At 44.6% G+C, this 22,346-nt stretch overlaps 1 protein-coding gene across 1 annotated transcript in view; it reads right to left on the reverse strand.

The window, feature by feature from the left end:
* ogfr (opioid growth factor receptor) overlaps positions 1–21,984 on the reverse strand; it is a 39,118-nt gene extending 17,134 nt beyond the window's left edge. The window contains exons 1-5 of the mRNA XM_052100725.1: positions 21,734–21,984; positions 7,166–7,234; positions 6,973–7,054; positions 6,197–6,275; positions 5,977–6,043 (exon numbers count right to left, since the gene is read on the reverse strand). Of these exons, the coding sequence (XP_051956685.1) occupies positions 5,977–6,043; positions 6,197–6,275; positions 6,973–7,054; positions 7,166–7,234; positions 21,734–21,838 (402 nt within the window). The 5' untranslated portion in view covers positions 21,839–21,984. The remainder of the gene's footprint in view (positions 1–5,976; positions 6,044–6,196; positions 6,276–6,972; positions 7,055–7,165; positions 7,235–21,733) is intronic.
* Between the last annotated feature and the right edge of the window lie 362 nt (positions 21,985–22,346).

Here is a 22,346-nt window from a genome sequence, read left to right on the forward strand (position 1 = left end):
GATGCCCTTTATCACCCTTATTGTTTACATTATTCATTGAACCCTTGGCAGAATCTATCAGGACCAATCCCGATATATCTGGAATTGTAATCAGAGGGAAAAAAACACGTCATCTCTCTGTATGCAGATGACGTTCTTTTATATTTAGAGAATTTACGGACTTCTGCTTCTGTAGTTCTGGATTCCTTAGCTTTGTTCAGTTCAGTGTCGGGCTATAGAGTCAATATCGAAAAGTCTGTTTCTATGTCTTTTAATTACTCCGATAAATCCCCTATACAATTTCCTTTTGAGGTTTCTAAAAAAGGCTTTAAATATTTGGGCATTTGCCTCACCCCTGACTTGAATTATTTATTTGAAACAAATTATTCTCCTTTAATTCAAAAAGTTAAAAAAGATTTAGAAAGGTGGACACCTTTACCAATTTCCCTTCTTGGGAGAGTTAACGTTATTAAGATGAACGTACTTCCTCGTTTAAACTATCTCTTTCAGAATCTCCCATGTTACTTAGCTTCCTCGTTCTTTAAATCCTTGAATTCTGTCATATCTCGATATATTTGGAGCAATAAGCAACAGAGTTGGTTTTTCTAAATTTGTAAACCAAGGGACCTCGGGGGTCTCTCCTTACCCAATTTCCAGCTATATTACTGGGCTGCTCAGATCAAAATGATAACAAGCTGGGTTATGAATAGGCAGGACGCTCTATGGATTGACTTTGAAGCTTCATTTTGTCATCCAAGAAGTTTAGACTCCCTGTGCTTTATTAACAGTACAACTTAGATAAACTCTCTCACTGATAATGTGATGGTCTATAACACATTACTGGTTTGGAAGGACGTGAAAAAACATCTGAATATCCCTCCAAATATATCCATTCACTCCCCTTTGGCTTTGAACCCGGACCTTCCCATTCAGATAAGGAGCATTGGGTTGCTGGACTGGAGTTTTAGAGGTTTGTCTGACTTCTCAGGAATGTTTACCTCTGAAACCTTGAGATCATTTGCACAAATTAGAACAGAGTTTGGTATACCCTCCCAAGACTTTTTTAAATATCTTCAAATCCGGCACTTTATAGAGTCTCTTATAAAGCGAAACAAATTTCGATTCAAATTATCAGAATTGGAAGAAACCATATTGTCAGTTAATTCATTCAAAGGGCTTATTTCCAAATTCTATACCTTACTAGCTTACTCTGATTCCTCAGTTTACGATTCTTTGAAACCATTGTGGGAACGGGACCTAGGAGTTATGTTTAACCCCGAAGATTGGACCAGGATTTGTGATGGAATTTTTCCAAAATGCACCTCGATTTCCATACATGAACAAAATTTTAAATTCTTTCACAGAATTTATTTTACACCTGTCCGTCTGCATAAAATGTTCCCAGATTGTTCCGACCTCTGTTTTAAATGCAGGACTTGAAAGGGCACATTTTTTCATGTATTTTGGTCATGTGTTCATATCCTACCATTTTGGAAAGGGGTTCACTCTGCAATTCAGGAGATAATAGGAAAACGTTTTATTTTATCCCCCTCACTTTTTCTGCTGAATGACATTCCTAAAGACCTGCTTGACTCAGGCTTCAATCCTCTGTTTACAACCCTTATATTCCTGGCTAAGAAATGTATACTATTAAAATGGTCTACACCTCAGGTCCCTACTATTTCTATGTGGATTTCTCAACTGTCAGCCTTTCTTCCTTTGGAGAAACTAACCTATGACCTCAACCACAAACAGGACAAATTTACGAGTCTTTGGGATCCTCTCCAATCCTTTGTATACAAATTTTGAAATTTTTATTTTGAGAAGGTTTTGGCTTCTCTTGTTTCGACTTGTGTTTTTTGTAAACGGACACATTTGTACAATGTACATTTTATCTAACTTGCAGCGCCTGGGGTTTGTTTGTTGGCTTGTTTGCCTGTATGTCTTTGTTTTTGATGTTATTATTATTTGAAAATCTTTAATAAAAAAAAAAAAAAAAAAAAAGAAATGGAATACGTAGACTATCAATTGCCAACAAAAGCCTTCATCAGCCAATTAACAAGGACAATCTATTTGAACTTCTGCAGTTAATACAGGCTGGACTTCAAAGGCATTTGTCATTAATCTTACAATTCATACAAAATCGATGTTTAAACACTGACCCTTAACACTTACTTAGATTAATAATTTTAAACCATGATTTTTACTATACATAAGTAATTAAATTATATTCATGATGTTAGCCAGAGGGGAACTGGCCCCCACAGTGAGTCTGGTTTCTCCCAAGGTTATGTTTTGTGTTCCTTGCCACAGTCGACTTCAGCTTGGTCACTGCGGTTATAAAAACAATTATTATTTAATAACTTCTTTTTAAACTCAATTCACAATCTTATTTTATAAGAACAAACTATACAATGATGACTCGTTGACATTATAGACATTACAGTTTTATCTTCTGTTAATGCCTGATCTTCTGTAAAGCTGCTTTGAAACTCTGTATTGTGAAAGGCGCTATACAAATAAAAAATGACATGACTTGCTAATTAGATCTGTCTGTTCATTTGTAATCGTGTTATCAGCTCAGTCTACTCATTGGTTGTTTTGTTATCTTCTTTGCCTCAGTCTCTGTATTTAATCTCTCATGTTTGCCATTGTCCTTCGAGTATTGTGGAAGTGTAATGCTGTATTCATGTTCTGTTTCAGTCATTGTTCAAGTCAAGTCTAGTTTAGTTAATGTTCTTGTTTATATTCTGTTTTGTTTTCATTTTTGGTTCACTGTAAATAAAACTGCATCTTCGTCGTCTTGGCTTCATCTGCTCCTGCTCTACGAATACTTTACAGAATATTCAACCGCCAATTATGAACCCAGCAGTTTAACTAATGCGCCTCCACCAGGGGAATCGTCCACTTGAGGACTTCGTAGTTGGGATTTGTGGGCTCTGCAACAGAGTTTGGAGAGGTCTCCCTCAAGCTATTTTTTCATGCAGGCTTAGGGCGTTTTCACACCTAGTTTGTTTGAGCACTCAAAGTGCTTTCAGATCAGTATAATGTATATATATATGAATAACCCCAGTGGTCTCAGACTCCCCTAAAAGGATCCAAAAGTGAACCGTACCCAGCCTGTGGTCTAAGTATTGTTCACTTGTGGGTCGTTTTGTGGCTCGATTGATTTGTGCGATGTGAAAGCAAAGAGGGACCAGTCTGCTTTGCATTTAATGACATAACTACCTTGTGATGATAGATAAAGAAACACATTTTCAAATGCACATATAATTTCACATGTTTTCCTTCATGCAAAATAAGGGCTTGTAGGTTTTATTAGAGAGCCTTAACATAATGTGAGAGAGTGAAGAATTTAGGACAGAAATACAGTATACATTATTACTACTGAATAATGTTTTATAATTGGCAGTGTTGTCATATAATCAACATATAAAGTATTACATTTTATGTAATTTTATCCCTGTGCAATAATTCTTTATGAAAAAGTCTATATTCTTTATAGCCTTAAAAATAATAATATAGCCCCATTTTATCATATGATTGCAAGGTAAACATCAATAAATTACTACTTAAGGTGTAGGCCTATATGTAATAAGCATATGTGAACCTTAAGAAGTACGACAATTTGTATGACAATTGCTTATCATAATATTAACAATTATTTATGAAAAGTTATTGTCAGCCAAATTTCATAATTGTGACAGCCCTAGCTGTAATGGGGTCTGAGATCTTAAGGAGCTGTGGTGTGAACAACAAGGGGTCTGAGACCATATTAAAGTTAAGAGGGCTAAAAAAGTAACTGGGTCCTCTTTTTAGTTTACTTACATTTTGAACACCAAAAGCACAGAGGAAATTTGCTGCTGGTTTCCTTTCTGGTTCACTTTAACCAGTGAACCTCTCTATTCAATGATGCCCGGAGGTGTTATTCCTTGGACTCTGGCTCAGTATAGTTGGGATGCCCATATACGGAGCGGTTTGTCATTTATTGTGGGAGTGGCTGATGAGGAACTTGGGCCTCCTATAGTTACCAAAATGCCAGAGTCCACTTCCATGGCCACGGACCATGAGGCGGTGCCCATGCCCGTCACAGATCACGAGCCATTGCCCACGCCCGCCATGGACCATAAGCCAGCGTCCATGCTTGCCATGAACCACGAGCCAGTGCCCACGCCTGCCACAGACCATGAGCCAACCTCGGCTGTCCCAGAGACAGCGCCTGAAGCCTCAGCCGTGCCAGAGCTATTGCCTGAAGCCTCGGCCATCCCAGAGCCAGCGCATGAAGCCTCGGCTGTCATGTCTGCCTCGTCATGCCATGTTGCCAAATCAAGCCATGTTGTCACACCTGCCATGCTAAACAATGTTGTCATGCCTGCCATGCCAACCCATGTTGTGCTGCCATGTCTGACCCGCCATGTAAAGCTGCCACGTAAGACCCGCCAAACCACCACATCTAACCCACTATGCAAGGCTGACTTAACCCCTTGGTCTCCATCTCCAGCGGCTCAGCCCCCTGAGTCTCAGTCACCAGTGGCTCCGCCCCCTGGATCTCTGCCTCCAGCGGCTCCACCCCCGAAAGTACAGCATGTCATGCTGCTTCGCCATGCCACGCTACTTGTCAGCCTTGCCACTCTGCTCGTCAGCCTTGCCATGCCCTGCTGCCTAGTCTGTCTCGTCAGGCCACACTCAATGGCTTCCTCACTTGGCTACGCTCCTGGCCTCCCACCGGATCCACCCTGGTATCCTGCTGGATACTGGCCTCTCGCCGAATCCGCCCTGATCTCCTGGCATCCTGCCGAGTCCGTCCTGGTCTCATGACCTCCCATAGGATCTGCCCTTGTCTCCTGCCAGATCTACCCTGGTTTTCGGGTCATTTGCTGGCTCCGCCTTGGTCACCTGATTCGCCCTGGTGTCTGGGTCCTCCGCCAGATCCGTCCTGGCCTACAGGTCTCTCAGCAGCTCTGCCGTGGTTGCCTGATTCGCCCTGGTTTTCGGGACCAGTGCCAGCTCCGCCTTGGTTGCCTGGTTCGCCCTAGTGTCTGGGGCCTCCGCCACTTCCTCCATCTGCTCCGCCATGATCTCTAGCACCCTCTGGTCCCCCGTGTTCTCTAGCCCCAAGATCCAGGTCCGCCATTTCCCAAAGAAGCCCTCCCCACCCCCCAACTCCCTATGGAACTCTAGGGTTGTTTATGTTTGGGTGTCAGGAGCCGCCCATTGAGGATGGGGATATGTCACATATTTGTGTGTTTTCCATCAATTTCATGTTTTGAGTTCATGTCTTTTATTTTGAAGTGTAGTTCCTGTTTCATGTGATTTTCATGTGACCCTCATGTTTCATATTCTCATTAGTTTATGGTAATTTTTTCTTATCATTTTCATTAGTCTTGCCTTTTCATTTGTTCAGGTTTATGTGTCTTGTTATCTTGCTTATTATTTCTGTTCATTGGTTATTTTGTTATTAGTTCAGTCTTTTAATTGGGTTTTTGTTATCTTGTTTGCCCCATTCTCTGTATTTAATCCCTCATGTTTGCCATTGTCCTTTTTTTTGAGTATTGTGGAAGTGTAACTGTCATGTTCTGTTTTGGTCATTGTTCATATCAACTCAAGTTATGCCAAGTCTAGTTTAGTTAATGTTCTGGTTTACAGTCTGTTTTGTTTTCCTTTTGGGTTCAATGTAAATAAAACTGCACTTGGGTCCTTCATCTTCGTCATGACTCATCTTCATCTGCTCCTGGTATGCCAATATGTTACATCAGGGACAATATCTTTAGTTTATAATAAATATATTTTATATATTTACAATAAAATAAATAATAAATTAAAATGTGAAAAATGTTTTACTTATATTTTTATGTTGTAGTAACTATTTTAGAAATGTAATAAAGTCCTCAAGGCTGAGCTATATTGTAAAAGCCCTTTGGCTGTGACTGTATTCACAGTAGGGCCTCTTGTTCCTTATTGCTTTATTCAGGTTGAACCACTGTATCACTGACTCACCAGGATTTCCTTCTTGGTGAGCTCTGCAGCCATGTAGTTCACTCCTGGCTCTCGCAAGGGAAACAACCTAGGTGAAATACAGCTTTAACTTTTAAAGTATTTAATTTGCCTAGAATCCCTAGTAAAAATCCTTCGCTAACTTTAATACAATTTTATTCCATCAGAGGTTAAATAAATATCATAGTTAATTTTAGTGTATATTTCAGGATGTGCTTCATACCACTGAATGTAGGAATGAACTCTCTCCAGTCTTTTGTAATCAGTTTTCCACTCCATATGAAACGTCTCAATTGACACATCTAAAGATCACAGCATGTAACAAAATAAGAGCTCACATTCTGATAAACCTTCTTCTGAAATCTTCTGAAAATTGAAAGGAATGGTTCCCCCAAAATGAAAATTCATCCTCATATTATTCCAAACCTTTAGGACTTTTTCTGTGAAACACAATTGGAGAATTGTTTAAGAATAGCTTTGTGTGATAGCCCAAAATTTAAGTATTTAAAGTTTCAATAATAATCTTTCCCTCCACTGAAGCTCTGAAATGGACTGCAAAGTTTGAATGGACAACAACAAAGGGCATTTGAAGTCAAACGTCATTGGTTCTCATGTGTCTCATGACCAAATTGCCATGAGATATTTTATTTGAGAGGTACAGCTGAGGGGAAGATTTTCAGTGAATAATGGTTAAAATGTTAGTCTGTTGGTCACACAAAACTATCATGTGGCTTCAGGTAATTTATAATATATTTTGTTGCATGGACCACTTTATGACACTTTTATCTTGCTTTTTGTCATTTTGGAGTTTACATTCCAAGTCCTCATTCACTTTTGTCATATGGCAACAAGCGCCTGAATATTCTCAAATAAGCACTTTTGGTGATCCATGGACTAAAAAGGTCCTTCAGGTTTGGAACTTCTTGAGGGTGTATAAAACAAATAGTAATGACATAATTAAAAATGTTCATTTAACAATCCCTTTAAAAGAGGACATACCATCAGGGGATGACTTAAGTTCATTGAGATAGAATTTTAAATTGGTCATCCTTCCTTCTGGGCATTCCTCTTCATTGATATTCTATAAAAGATGTAAAAGACAAACATCATGTCATCCTCTTTTTACAGTATTATGACCCAGAATGGGTTTAATTTTCATTTCAGGTGTTTAAGGTGAGAAGAGAACACTTACTGGATATCCATGCCTGTAGTTCTGCATGTCTTTGGCTGCCCTCAGGTTTCTTGAAGAAGAGTTGGACCACTGGAAAGAATAAAGAGACTAATGTTAGTGTGCCGAGGTGGAGGGCGTGGCTGATGGTGGGTGGTCTAATCAGAGGGAGAGAGATAAGAGTCAGTCGGGAGTGCTGGAGAGATAGTGAGACACACACAGAGCTGTGTGTGTGCATCATCCTGTTATTATTTTGCAGTTCAGTGTTTTAAGTTAATATTAAAGTCATGTTAAGTGTCAATCCGGTTCCTGAATCCTCCTTTCCAGATGAACAAGAGGCTTGTCTGCCACACTGGTGCAGAAAACCAGAACTGGAGGAAGACGTGCCGTCAGAGGATGTTTGATGCGGTGGTACTTGAGCAGTTCGCCCGAAGGAGAGGAAGGAGCCACTGTCGTCCGCCAGGGGGCAGGGGAGCTCGCTGCTGTTTGCCAGGGGGCGGGGGAGCTCGCTGCCATTCGCCAGGAAGTAGAGGAGCTGCTGCCAGTCGCTAGATGGCAGAGGAGCCACTACCATCCACCAAAGTGCTTTCATAATTGATGGCAAGTCAGATACTGTAATATTAGCCTACTCCTTTGCTATCTTGCATGATTGGTAAAGAATTAGCTGCTTTCGGAAGGGTGACGAAGGCCTACATGTCAGTCTATTCTTAATTTTGTTGTCTATTTAGATTCCTCCGGTAGGAGGAAATCTATTGTTATTGACGATTTTATTATTAGATTCCTCCGGTAGGTTTCAAGTGAACCAAATCAACCATTCACGCAGTCTGTATTTTATCAGCTCACACCCAAAAAAATGAGGGTGGGAGAGACGAAACTGATGTTGCTCAGCTTCACTTGACGGGAAGGATCACGGAAGATCCATCGAGAACAGATAAACTACTTGAATTAGTGCTTCAGGTTCAACATCATCACACGTTTAATACACAATTAAAAAACACAAATAATCTCTGAAATGAATACAGATGCAACAGCACGGCACAGAACGAAAATAATGATACTTCACAGTTCTCAAATGATTAAACTGAACTGTGCCTTGAATGTCGTATCATGCCATAAAACCCTCTTAAAGAGACAGTAATAATTTAGCCTTCATCCTGAACATTGACATTCCAAGTAAATGAAAAGTACAAATGGTATTATTTTAAGTTTTTTTATTTCTCTCTTATGTTGTAAAATGCCACGTTTTTGAATGGCATGTAAAATGTAAAAACAATCACTCAATCTCCATTTTTTCACTGGATCTGTTGCCATTTTAATGATTTAAAAAACAAAGCACTGACCATTTAAAGTGTGAGCTTGTACATTTTGAAATAGTTATAAACAGTCACAGCTATGCAGTGTTATTATGTGCCAGATAGTCTTTCAAATAAAATTAGTTTACCCCAAAAAGATATTTCTCTCATCATTTACTCACCCTCTTTCTATCCCAGATGTGTATTTCTTTCTTTCTTCTGCTGAACACAAATTAAGCTTTTTAGAAGAATATCTCAGCCCTGTTGGTGCTTTCAATGCACTTGAATGGTGATCAGAACTCAGAAGGTAAAAAAATCACATAAATGCAACATAAAAGTAACCCATAACACTCCAGTGGTTTAATCCATATTTTCAGAAGTGATATTATAGGTGTGGGTGTGAAAAAGATCAATAGTATATATATATATATATATATATATATATATATATATATATATATATATATATATATATATATTTTTTTGTTGTTGTTTTTTTACTATAAATTGTCCTCCCTGCTCAGGAGGTGTGATATGCTTATGTAACTCTTAAGAAAACCTAAAGATCTTCTTCTCCTAAACCATAGCTCCAATTGACTTGAAATTTGGTACACATGTGTAGAATTGATGTCTTTCCAAACGTTACTTAGCAAAAATGAATACAATACAAACTGGCTGAAATGGGCGTGTTTATGTAAATGTACACAGTGCCTCAATATATATGTGTCAATAAATCAAATGTCATTTTGACTGATGGTTTTTCAAACCTAATATTCTTCAAGATGACATCACTCTAAAGTACTACGCAAAGAATGGCCCACATTCGCCTTTTACAGGCCACGCCCAAAATTCCCATTTTCTGGTCAAAAATTTTCTAATTTTGTACATTGATACTATAGGCCAACTGGAACCCCCACACCAAGAATGGCCCACATTCATCCTTATGGGTCGCTACAGGCCACGCCTTAATGTCCCATTTTTAAAGTGATGTTATTTCCACCCCATCTGTCCAATTCTTCTGAAACTTGGTGTACATGCCTCATTTCTCATTGGGAAATAAAAAGCCTCAAGGATCCATAAGGTCTGGCATGATGGATTTTCCTGTACACTGAAAATTTGGGAAAACCTACAAAAATAGTCTTCTATTGAAATGTAGCTCCAATGGACTTCACATTTGGTTCCCATATTTAGAATTTATGTCTTTCAATTTGTTACTTAGCAAAAATGAATACAATACAAAATGGCTGAAAGGGGTGTGTTTATGTAAATGTCCAAATTGGCTCAATATATATGCATCAATAAAACAAAAGTCATTTTGACTGATGGTTTTTCAAACATTTCGAACATTTCGAAACAAGGACTGTTTGAGTTTAGAGAGATGGACACCAGGATTTTTTCTGTTTTTTAGGGGTTTGATTGTTACTCTAATGTTGGAATGTGGTCTTTATAATTTTATTTGTGACACAATAAATTTTTTTATATGTCAAAATGTCAAATGTTAATATGATTAGATTGTCTCTCTACACGTGGAATGTGAATGGATTAGGGCACCCCATAAAAAAAAGGAAGGTTATAAACAAACGATGTTAGACATGCTCTGGTCGTGGTGATGAGGGCTGGATGTCTGAGTGGTGTCTGAAGAATAAAATAGGATTTATAGACAACTGGAAGAGTTTTTGGGGTAGACCCGACCTGCTAAAGAGAGAGACGGAATCCATCCCTCCAGGGAAGGTACCGCTCTCCTCTCTAATAATTTGGCTCATAGTCTTAATAATGATAGTAATTGACTAACTGGGGCCCAGGTCAGAAAGCAGACAAACTGGTTAATCCGAACATCTGCTAGCTGCATTGAGACATCACACGGGTCACATAAACTACAACACATAAAGACAGTATCTCCTAGAGACTGTGTCTGTTCCCCGAACTACCAAACGCAATACCTTCACTAAATAATTTCGAAAAAATTTGATTAAGGTCAAACTTTAACAAAACAAACAAAATAAAAATACACATCATATAATAATAGGGCTACTAAACATTAGATCTCTTTCTACAAAAGCACTAATTGTTAATGAAATAATTACAGATCATAGATTGGATGCGCTCTGTTTGACTGAAACCTGGCTTAAACTGGATGAATATATTAGTTTAAATGAATCTACTCCCCCAGGTTATTGTTATAAACATGAGCCTCGTCTGAAGGGTCAAGGAGGAGGTGTTGCTACAATTAACTTTATTGGTGTTACTCAGAGGACAGGATATAAATTTAAGTCTTTTGGACTAATAATGCTTAATGTGACAGGGTCAGATATAAATTAAAAATCTTTGTCATCTTTTGTCCTTGCTAAAATGTATAGATCACCGGGCCTTATTCTGATTTCCTTGGTGAATTTGCTAAGTTTTATCAGATCTTGTAGTTACTGTAGATAGAGCTTTAATTGTTGGTAACTTCAACATTCACATAGATAATGAAAATGATACATTGGGATCATTACCTCATCTTTTGTATGCTGCGAACAGCTAATGTTACTCAATCTACACCACGCTATCGTTCAGGTAGAACTATTCTTTTGACCACTAAAGATAGCTTCACTAATAATCTTCCAGATCTATCTCACACACTCAATAAACCCCAAAGCCCAGAAGAACTTGATGAAATAACAAAAAATATAAATGCAGTCTTCTCTAGCACTCTTGATATTGTCGCCCCACAGAAAATTTAAGAAATAAGCCCTGCACCATGTACAATGATCACACTCATGCTCTCAAATGAGCAGCTCGGAAAATGGAGCGCATGTGGAAAAATACAAACAAGCCAGCGGAGCCCTTTGTTTGGGCTGCCCGGCCTCGGAAACGTAGAAGGAAAAGGGGAAAAAGAGCCGGCGTTCTCATCAGAGTAAGACGTCGCGCAAATCGACCCACGCTACCCAATATACTACTGGCAAATGTTCAGTCTCTGTACAACAAGCTGCGAGCTGAGAGCGCGGATCTCTTTCCAACGAGAGATGAGGGATTGCTGCGTTATCTGCCTTACAGAAACCTGGATGTCTGCGGTGATTCCAGACTTGGCCATCAAACCCGCAGGTTTCTCCATGCACCGAGCGGACAGAGTGAAAGACCTCTTAGGTAAAAGCAAAGGTGGTGGTGTATGTATTATGATCAACAAATCATGGTGTGATCAGAGGAACGTACATTTTATCAAGTCTTTCTGCTCTCCTGATCTGGAATATCTCATGCTTCTGTGTCGACCATTCTGGCTACAGAGGGAATTCACAGTGGTCATTATCACAGCTGTGTACATCCCCCCACAAGCCGACACAGACTGGGCACTCAGGGAACTGTATGGGAGTATAAGTGAGCAGGAAACCACGCACCCTGAGGTCGCGTTCATTGTTACCGGGGACTTTAACAAAGCCAATTTTATACAATTGCACAAAAATACCACCAACACATCAGCTTCAACACACGAGGGGACCGGGACAAATCCCTCCCCTGCCCACCATTTGGCAAATCAGACCACTCTTCCATTCTGCTTCTGCCCGCTTACAGGCAGAAACTGAAAAGGGAAGCACCCTCCCTCAGAACGATCCAGTGCTGGTCATACCAATCAGACACTATGCTACAAGACTGTTTTGATCATGCGGACTGGGAGATGTTCCGGTCCGCCTCTGTTGACGACATCAAGGTTTACGCTGATAGCGTAACGTGTTTCATCAGGAAGTGCGTAGAGGATGATATGCCAACCACAACAATACGGATCTACCCCAACCAGAAACCATGGGTTAACGGCGATGTTCGTGCGGCACTTAATGCGCGGCCCTCCGCTTTTAATTCCGGGAATGTGGAGGAGCATAAACAAGCCAGTTATGCCCTCCGTAACTCTATCAGTGCAGCCAAACGCCAGTACAGGCACAAAATTGAAGGACAGTTCAACACCACCAACTCTAGAAGTATGTGGCAGGGAATTAACATCATCACGGACTACAAAGGGAATTAAAAACTCTGCCGTGAACACCGCTGCCGGATGAGCTTAATACATTTTATACTCGTTTCTGCCCTTGTGGAGAGAGAGCACTCGAGGCTGACGCTACAGAGGTTGGTTAAAACTCAGTTTCTGTTGCGGATGTAACATGATCCTTCCGACGGGTGAACATCCGTAAAGCCGCGGGTCCAGACGGCATTCCGGGCCACGTCATCAGAGCGTGCGCGAACTAACTGACTGGTGTTTTTACGGACATTTTCAACTTGTCCCACTCCCTGTGTTAGGAATTCCTTGTCTTGTTTCACTGTTGCCCTCTGTCTGCCATTTTTGTCACCTTTGCATTCCATAGTTTTCACTTTTGTCCCTTGTTTAGCTCCACTGTCTCACTTGTCATTGTTTAGAACTACACTTCCCAGAATCCACCTGCCATCTTCACTGCCATTTTGTTCATTGTTTTCACCTGTATCTCATTCAGTCATCACTCACTGTGTATTTAAGCCCTGCTTTTTGTTCACTCCTTGTCGTTCGTTGAATGTTGTTGTTAGCCTGGTATGTGTTCCCTGCCCGTGTTTTCTAGTTTTATGTTTTATTTCCCCATTGAGGGTTTTTCCTTTGTTCCCGTGTTTTGTGTACTCGCCTTGTTTATTTTTCTAATAAAGTTTAAACTGCTTTTGGATCCGCATCTCCTCGTCTGCTTCGCTGCCTCCATTCATAACAGAACGAACGACCAAACATGGATCCAGCGGTTCGAAAAGCGAGCTGTCAGCTGCTCAGCCTTAGTCAGGGAAATCGTCCGGTGGAGGACCACATCCGCGATTTCCTCGCGATTGCGAGTGCCACCGAATTCCCTGACTCCGACCTGGTGGGGTTTTTCCGGCGAGCCTGAACAGTGCGCTCAAGGAGTGGTTGCCACAGGCAACGCGCGGCTGGACGCTCCACGCGTTCGTGGAGGAGACTCTGCTGGCCTGCGGTTCACCGTTTACTGTGGGCGTCATCGAGGAGAACCCTGCCACTCCTCCCACAGTGGTAACTCTCCCTTCGCCCATTGTGCGTCCCTTCACGCCTACCACGGCCAACGAGCCAGCGTTGCCAGCTTCGTCCGCCCGGCGGAGGAGGAGAAGAGGAAAGACTTCTGCTCCCCAGTCTCCACCTGCCACGGTCAGTGAGCCAGAGCCCACGCTTGCCCCGGTCTGCGAGCCAGAGCCCTCGTCAGCTACGGTAAGCGAGCCAGAGCCCTCGCCTGCCCCGGTCTGCGAGCCAGAGCCCTCGTCAGCTACGGTCAGCGAGCCAGAGCCCTCGCCTGCCCCGGTCAGCGAGCCAGAGCCCTCGTCAGCTACGGTCAGCGAGCCAGAGCCCTCGCCTGCCCCGGTCTGCGAGCCAGAGCCCTTGTCAGCTACGGTCAGCGAGCCAGAACCCTCACCTGCCCCGGTCTGCGAGCCAGAGCCCTCATCAGCCACGGTCAGTGAACCCAAGCCAGTGCATACCACAGTCACCCAGCCAGAGCCTGTCGCCTCAGAGGTCAGTGAGCCAGTACCTGTCGCCTCAGAGGTCAGTGAGCCAGTACCTGTCGCCTCAGAGGTCAGTGAGCCAGTACCTGTCGCCTCAGAAGTCAGTGAGCCAGTGCCTGTCACCTCAGAGGTCAGTGAGCCAGTGCCTGTCGCCTAGGTTGTCCCTGAGCCAGCGGCTGTAGCCTCGACCGTCACTGAGCCAGCGGCTGTAACCTCGACCGTCACTGAGCCAGCGCCTGTAGCCTCAACCGTCCCTGAGCCAGCGCCTGTAGCCTCGACCGTCCCTGAGCCAGCGCCTGTAGCCTCGACCGTCCCTGAGCCAGCGCCTGTAGCCTCGACCGTCCCTGAGCCAGCGCCTGTAGCCTCAACCGTCCCTGAGCCAGCGCCTGTAGCCTCGACCGTTCCCGGGCTAATGCCAATAGTCTGGACTGACCAAAATCCAGCGCCAATGGTCATGCCCGTCCTAGAGCCTGCGCCCCTCGAGCCTCCCGAGCTTCCCAGAGCTCCGCCTCCCGAGCTTTCCAGAGCTCCGCCTCCCGAGCTTTCCAGAGCTCCGCCTCCCGAGCTTTCCAGAGCTCCGCCTCCCGAGCTTCCTAGAGCTCCGCCTTCCGAGCCTCCCGAGCTTTCCAGAGCTCCGCCTTCCGAGCCTCCCAAGCTTTCCAGAGCTCCGCCTCCCGAGCTTTCCAGAGCTCCGCCTCCCGAGCCTCCCAGGGCTCCGCCTCTCAAGCCTCCCAGGGCTCCGCCTCTCGAGTCTTCCAGGGCTCCTCTTGAGCCTTCCAGGGCTCCGCTTCTCAAGTCTCCCGAGCCTCCCAGGGCTCCGCCTCTCAAGTCTCCCGAGCCTCCCAGGGCTCCTCTCTGAACCTCCCAGTGCTCCACCTCTCAAGCCTCTCGAGCCTCTCAGGGCTCCACCCCTCAAGTCTCTTGAGCCTCCCAGGGCTCCACCCCTCAAGTCTCTTGAGCCTCCCAGGGCTCCATCTCTCAAGTCTCTCGAGTCTGCCAGGGCTCCTCCTCCCGAGATTCCCAGGGCTCCGCCTCTCGAGCCTCCCTCTGCTCTGCCTCCTGAGCCTCCCACGGCTCTGCCCCCTGAGCCTCCCGAGCTTTCCATGGTTCCTCCTCCCTCGGCTCTGCCTCCTGAGCCTCCCACGGCTCCGCCCCCTGAGGCCTCTGAGCCTCCAGAGCCTCCCTCAGCTCCGCCTCCAGAGCCTCCCTCAGCTGAGCCTCCCGAGCCTCCTACGGCTCCGCCTCCCGAGCCTCCTGCGGCTCCACCCCCTGAGCCTCCCAAGCTTTCCATGGTTCCTCCTCCCTCGGCTCTGCCTCCTGAGCCTCCCACGGCTCCGCCCCCTGAGGCCTCTGAGCCTCCAGAACCTCCCTCAGCTCCGCCTCCAGAGCCTCCCTCAGCTGAGCCTCCCTCGGCTCCGCCTCCCGAGCCTCCTGCGGCTCCGCGCCCCGAGCCTCCTGCGGCTCCGCGCCCCGAGCCTCCTGCGGCTCTGCCTCCCGAGCCTCCTACGGCTTCCAGGTCACCGCCTTTGTGGCCTCCTCCCAGGCCTCCTGACCCTGTTCCCGTCCTGTGGCCTTCCCCCAGGCCTCCTGACCCGGTCCCTGTCCTGTGGCCTCCTCCCAGGCCTCCTGACCCTGTTCCCGTCCTGTGGCCTCTTCCAAGGCCCCCTGACCCAGTCCCTGTCCTGTGGCCTCCTCCCAGACCTCCTGACCCAGTCCCTGTCCTGTGGCCTCCTCCCAGGCCTCCTGACCCAGTCCCTGTCCTGTGGCCTCCTCCCAGGCCTCCTGACCCTGTTCCCGTCCTGTGGCCTCTTCCCAGGCCCCTTGACCCAGTCCCTGTCCTGTGGCCTCCTCCCAGGCCTCCTGATCCTGTTCCCGTCCTGTGGCCTCCTCCCAGGCCCCCAGACCCAGTCCCTGTCCTGTGGCCTCCTCCCAGGCCTCCTGACCCAGTCCTTGTCCAGTGGCCTCCTCCCAGGTTCCCCAAACCTGTCCTTGCCCGGTGGCCAGCTCCCAGACCACCTGAACCTGTCCTTGCCCTTTGTGCCCCCTTGAACTTCCTGCCTGCCCTCTGTGTCCCCTTGGACTTCCTGCCTGCCCTCTCTGCCCCCTGGACTGTCTATCTGCCCCTCATTGCCCCCTGGACTGTCTGTCTGCCCCTCGTTGCCCCCTGGACTGCCTGTCTGCCCGTTGTTGCCCCCTTGGTCTGTCTCCCTACCTCAAGCTCCCCCCCAGTCATGGACATTTTTTGTTTTGTTTTATGTTACTGTGATCGTCTGGAATCCGATCCTTGAGGGGGGGCTATGTTAGGAATTCCTTGTCTTGTTTCACTGTTGCCCTCTGTCTGCCATTTTTGTCACCTTTGCATTCCATAGTTTTCACTTTTGTCCCTTGTTTAGCTCCACTGTCTCACTTGTCATTGTTTAGAACTACACTTCCCAGAATCCACCTGCCATCTTCACTGCCATTTTGTTCATTGTTTTCACCTGTATCTCATTCAGTCATCACTCACTGTGTATTTAAGCCCTGCTTTTTGTTCACTCCTTGTCGTTCGTTGAATGTTGTTGTTAGCCTGGTATGTGTTCCCTGCCCGTGTTTTCTAGTTTTGTGTTTTATTTCCCCATTGAGGGTTTTTCCTTTGTTCCCGTGTTTTGTGTACCCACCTTGTTTATTTTTCTAATAAAGTTTAAACTGCTTTTGGATCCGCATCTCCTCGTCTGCTTCGCTGCCTCCATTCATAACACCCTGTCTGTAGTCCCCACATGTTTCAAAATGTCAACCATTGTGCCTGTACCGAACCAAGCCAAAATCACTTGCCTAAACGACTGGCGTCCTGTTGCTCTGACCCCCATCATCAGCAAATGCTTTGAGAGGTTAATCAGAGATCACATCTGCTCTGTGCTGCCCACCTCTCTGGACCCATTGCAGTTTGCCTACCGCAACAACCGCTCCACTGATGATGCCATTGCATCTACAATACACACTGCTCTCTCCCACCTGGAAAAAAAGAACACATATGTGAGAATGCTGTTTGTAGACTACAGCTCAGCATTCAACACCATAGTGCCCTCCAAGCTTGATGAGAAACTCCGGGCTCTGTGCTTAAACAGCTCGCTGTGCAGCTGGATCCTGGACTTCCTGTCAGGCAGACGTCAGGTGGTTAGAATGGGCAGCAACTTCTCATCACTGACCCTCAACACTGGAGCCCCGCAGGGCTGTGTTCTCAGCCCACTCCTGTATTCCCTATACACACATGACTGTGTGGCAACACATTGCTCCAATGCCATCATTAAGTTTGCTGATGATACGACAGTGGTAGGTCTGATCACTAACAATGATGAAACAGCCTACAGAGAGGAGGTGCGCACGCTGGTGTCAGGAGCACAACCTCACCCTCAATGTCAGTAAAACCAAGGAGCTTGTGGTGGACTTCAGGAGGAAAGACAGAGAACACAGCCCCATCACCATTAATGGAGCACTGGTGGAGAGAGTCAGCAGTTTCAAGTTCCTCTGTGTCCACATTACTACTGAGGAACTCACATGGTCCGTCCACACTGAGGCCGTTGTGAAGAAGGCTCACTAGCGCCTCTTCTTCCTGAGACGGCTGAGGAAGTTTGGAATGAACCACCACATCATCACACGGTTCTACACCAGTACTGTAGAGAGCATCCTGACTGGCTGCATCACCGCCTGGTACGGCAATAGCACCACCCACAAACGCAAAGACCTGCAAAGGGTGGTGCGAACTGCCAAACACATCATCGGAGGTGAGCTTCCCTCCCTCCATGACATATATAACAGGCGGTGTGTGAAAAAAGCTTGGAGGATCATCAGAGACTCCAGCCACTGAGTCATGGGCTGCTCTCACTGCTACCATCAGGCAGGCGGTATCGCAGCATCAGGACCCGCACCAGCAGACTACATGATAGCTTCTTCCCCCAAGCAATCAGACTTTTGAACACTTGATCTCTCACGATCAATAATCAGCACTGCATTTTATTAATCTTATTATCTCACACTGGACTGTCAAATATATTCTCCACAATATAACTACTGTATATATATATTTTTTAAATACTCATATTTTTTTTTTTTATTGTATGTGTATTCTATATTGTGTGTATTGTTTACTGTACATTTTATATTATTATTGTGTATGTGTACATTTGATATGTAAATTGTGTTGTGTAAATATGTTGTTTATTGTAATTGGTATATGTCTCGTCACTGTCATGACTGCCATGTTGCTCGGAACTACACACAAGATTTCACCTACTGTTGCACTTGTGTACATGGTAGTGTGACAATAAAGTGATTTTATTTTATTTGATCAGCCAATTTACAAGGACAATTGCATCTATGTGAACTTCTGCAGTTAATCCAGGCTGGACTTCAAAGACATTAGTCATTAAGCTTACAGCTCAAACAAAATCGATGTTTAAACACTGACCCTTAACACTTATTTAGTTTAATAATTTTAAACCATGATTTTAACTATACATAAGTAATATTTACATTATATTCATGATGTTAGACAGAGGAGAACTGGCCCCCACAGTGAGTCTGGTTTCTCCCAAGGTTATTTTTCTCCATTAATCAACATCTGTCTGTTAATGCCTGATCTTCTGTAAAGCTGCTTTGAAACAATGTGTGTTGTGAAAGGCACTATATAAATAAAATTGACTTGATTTGATTTCTTTTCTTAAACATAAGAAATATGATATTGTGATTCTTTCCCTGCAGGAAGCTGAAAAATTTGGGAATATATGGGGTGGACATGTTTTCTTTAGTTCTGGCTCAAGTAAGAGAAGGGGAGTCATTACATTGATAAGTAAGCATCTACAATTAAAATGTCTCAAACAGAGTAATGATAAATTAGGAAGAGTCATTATTGTTTTAGCAGAAATTCAGAGGAAAAGGTTGATTTTGGCTAATATTAGAGCACCAAACATTAATGATCAGGGCTCAAGTTGCAATCCGCTGGCACCCTTCATGATGTAATATTGTATATATTGAGGGGACAGTACCACGGAATTAGTCTACCACTCTAGATGCCCTCCACCGGGGGACAGAGCGGTCTTACCACCTCCGGAGCTAACGTCTTGGACTCTGGGTGGACTGTCTCAGGAGCGCCTGGGAGCCTTCCGGGTCCTCGAGGGGATCCGTGAGACAGGGGGCGTGCGCTTCCCGTGGAGTGCTCGACACTGGGGCTGAGAGCTGGGCCCGGGTTGAGGCGGAGCATCAGGTTTCCTAGCCGCAGGGGGATGCCCTCGGCGAGCAGACGGGGCACGGCCCGGGGCACAAGGTTTGCGGCGGGGCATGATGTGTGAGATGGCCTCCGTCTACTTCTTCACCGTGGAGAACTGCTGGGCGAAGTCCTCGACGGTGTCACCGAAGAGGCCAAACTGGGAGAGAGGGGCGTTGAGGAAGCGAGTCTTGTCGGCTTCACGCATCTCGACCAGGTTCAGCCACAGTTGACGTTCCTGGACCACGAGTGTGGCCATCGCCTGCCCGAGCGCCTGCGTTGTGACCTTCGTCGCTCTTAGGGCGAGGTCGGTCGCTTAGCGCAATTCCTGCAGCATGTCGGGATCAGGGCCACCCCCGTGCATGTTTCTGAGTGCCTTGGCTTGGTGGACTTGCAGGAGAGCCATGGCATGCAGGGCGGAAGCAGCGCGTCCAGCGGCGCTGTAGGCCTTCGCGATCAGAGAGGATGTTGCTCTACAGGGAGTACAGGGCGGCCCCGCCAGGTGGTAGGGTTTCCGGGGCATAAGTGGAGCGCAACTGCCCTATCCACCTGGGGAATCGACGTGTATCCGTGGCGTGTTACGCCGGCGAGGTTGGCGAGAGAGGATGAGGGAAAAAATCCATCGTGGAGAGGGGTGCTCTCCACGATGACGTCAGCTCATCATGCACCTCCGGGAAAAACGGGACGGGGCGAGGCTGTGAGCGGCGCCCGGACCCCAGGCCCGGGAAAGCATGTCGGTCATCTGCGCGTCGGCCTCAGCCTGGGCATGCAGGCCCGAAAGCGGCAGCCCAGGGGAGTCCTCAGCGTCAGATACCGCGCTGAATAATGAGGGAGGTAGAATCGAGGCAGCGATGTAAAAATTGTCCTGCCTAGATAATACCCCCCTGAATAATATACGTGTTTATGTCAATAAAATCACATTTGTTATGGGACATACAGTGCTTCTTGTTTCAATGGACCATACCTATTTTAGGACTATTTGGGCATCCATGCAGAATAATGAGGGAGGCAGGATCTAGGCGGGCTTAATTTCTTTATGATTAAAAAAAAAAAAAAAAAAATTCAAATTGTGCATGTTTAATGCTCTATTTTCCTTTTGTCGTGTGTCTATGTCTTGCCTGCTCAAATAATATAAAGAAATTACATTATTATTTGGGTTGACATGGGATTTGTGTGTGCACTTTCCATACGCGAAAACATTTTCAAAACAACCAAGAAGAAAAACTGTTTAAGTAAATAGAATATGTTATGGGACAAACAGTGTTGCTTGTGTCAGAACACACACACACACACACACACACACATATACTATGATATTCTTGTATGTTTATGTTGTTTATGTTATTAATTTATGTTGATTTCTCTTATTAATTAGTTAAAAACCTTTTGCTTAAAATCTGAAAGGTGCAGTAGAAATAAAGATAGTCTATATTATTTATTTCCACCAAGAGCCAATTACAGAACTTTACTACATCTACTACATGTACAATTTTAACAAGTGTTTAGATATAATACCCATAACATTATTATTAACGTGTAACGTAACAAGAGTTGCGGGTGAACTAATTTTCTTTTGTAAAGCATGTGACACCTTAGTGTAAAATCTACCAGTAGGCTAGAGATTTAACGTTCAAATAGCAGACAAAAGAGACCTAGAATCGACTTGTGTAGAAACACTGTTTCCATAAGGATCAAAAGGACATAGGGCAATGACTTTTGAAATCCTTTAAATTAAATGTCAGAGTCTGTGCTGCCATCTACTGGAAAATGTATAACTTATCATCCAAGCTGATCTTTCGGATGGCTTGGGGGAAGACGAAATTCACATATTTTACCATCTAGTGGAAGCACAGCGGTACTGTGCGCGTGCACGCTGAGGTGGGTAGGCTTTAGCCGGAAAGGCAACATTTAGATTTTTTTTTTTTAGCATACTCTGAGGTAAAGAATCGCAATAAATGATACCAGTGTCGTCAGATTTTACTGCTGATTTGAAATATGTTATTCTCACGTAATCTTGACCAACCGTTTTGGACATTTCTGTATTTCCCCATTCAAGCAAATAGGAGCTGCACTTGTATGCCGCTTGTTCAGCCTGCCCGAGAGCGTTCGAAAGATGGCCGCCGAGTGACCTGACTCGCTTAAAACACTTCACGCGTCTCATAGAACATCCGCGAGCCTGTGACCAGATGCACATGAAGTGTAGATCATATGCGAATGACGCACTTCAGGTCAGTGGAGCCCTAGTGTTCATTATCGGGCTAATGCCGCGAACGCGATTGAATAACTAACAATAAACAAACTGTTGTGAGATGACCAGAATAAACCCTCTAAAGTGTTTATTCACGCATTTCCTCACTGAATTGTCATTGAATTATTAGTGCTCACAGTGAATTATCGGAGGATAAGATGCATGTGAAATTGGCAGGGCAATCGAATGTCTAACACAAATATAAACCCTAAATAAAACACAACGCAAAGAAAAACTACATTTTAATGCGCATGTCTAAATATGTGCATAACATGTAAATGCATCATCTTCAATAGTTTGATGAATGAGAAGCAATAACATACGAATGTGGGCCGTGTTTTTTTAATGCGGCCGGTGTCGTGCAGCTCATCCCCGTCGCTCTCCGTGTCCCAAGTAGAGTCGTATTCACACACCAGGTCGTCGTCCATCCCGAAAGATCCTATGAGTGATGATAAATGCGATAATTAATAGGCTGGAGTTCGATGGGCATTCGCGCAGCTCCATTGGATGTGCAGATGTTCACGGGACAACAGCAGCATCGTTCTTCAGTGTCAATGATTGAATGGATGGACTCTTATCCACCACTGCCCTATATATTCCATGTACATACACACTGCTGCCATATGCGCACGATTAAATACACTCCCCTAGGTACCTATACATTATTATGTATCTATATGCCTCTGTCATAGTTTATTTAGTGACAGTAAAAATATTTTCTCATAAGTGATATTCATAAAAAAGAATAACATGGAAAGCTCCAGGGGTATGTATGCTGTAAACTATTTTCTCTGTTATTATTATTGTATTAATTTATTATTGAATTAAGCAGAAATACTGCTTGTTTCAGCCTGTTTTGTATTCTTAAAAAATAATTAATGATAGAAACAAGATCTGAGAAGCACCTTATTGACTGGATTGATGGAACGTCCATGA

This window comes from Xyrauchen texanus, chromosome 31 (genome assembly GCF_025860055.1).
Source record: "Xyrauchen texanus isolate HMW12.3.18 chromosome 31, RBS_HiC_50CHRs, whole genome shotgun sequence".
Lineage (NCBI taxonomy): Eukaryota > Metazoa > Chordata > Actinopteri > Cypriniformes > Catostomidae > Xyrauchen > Xyrauchen texanus.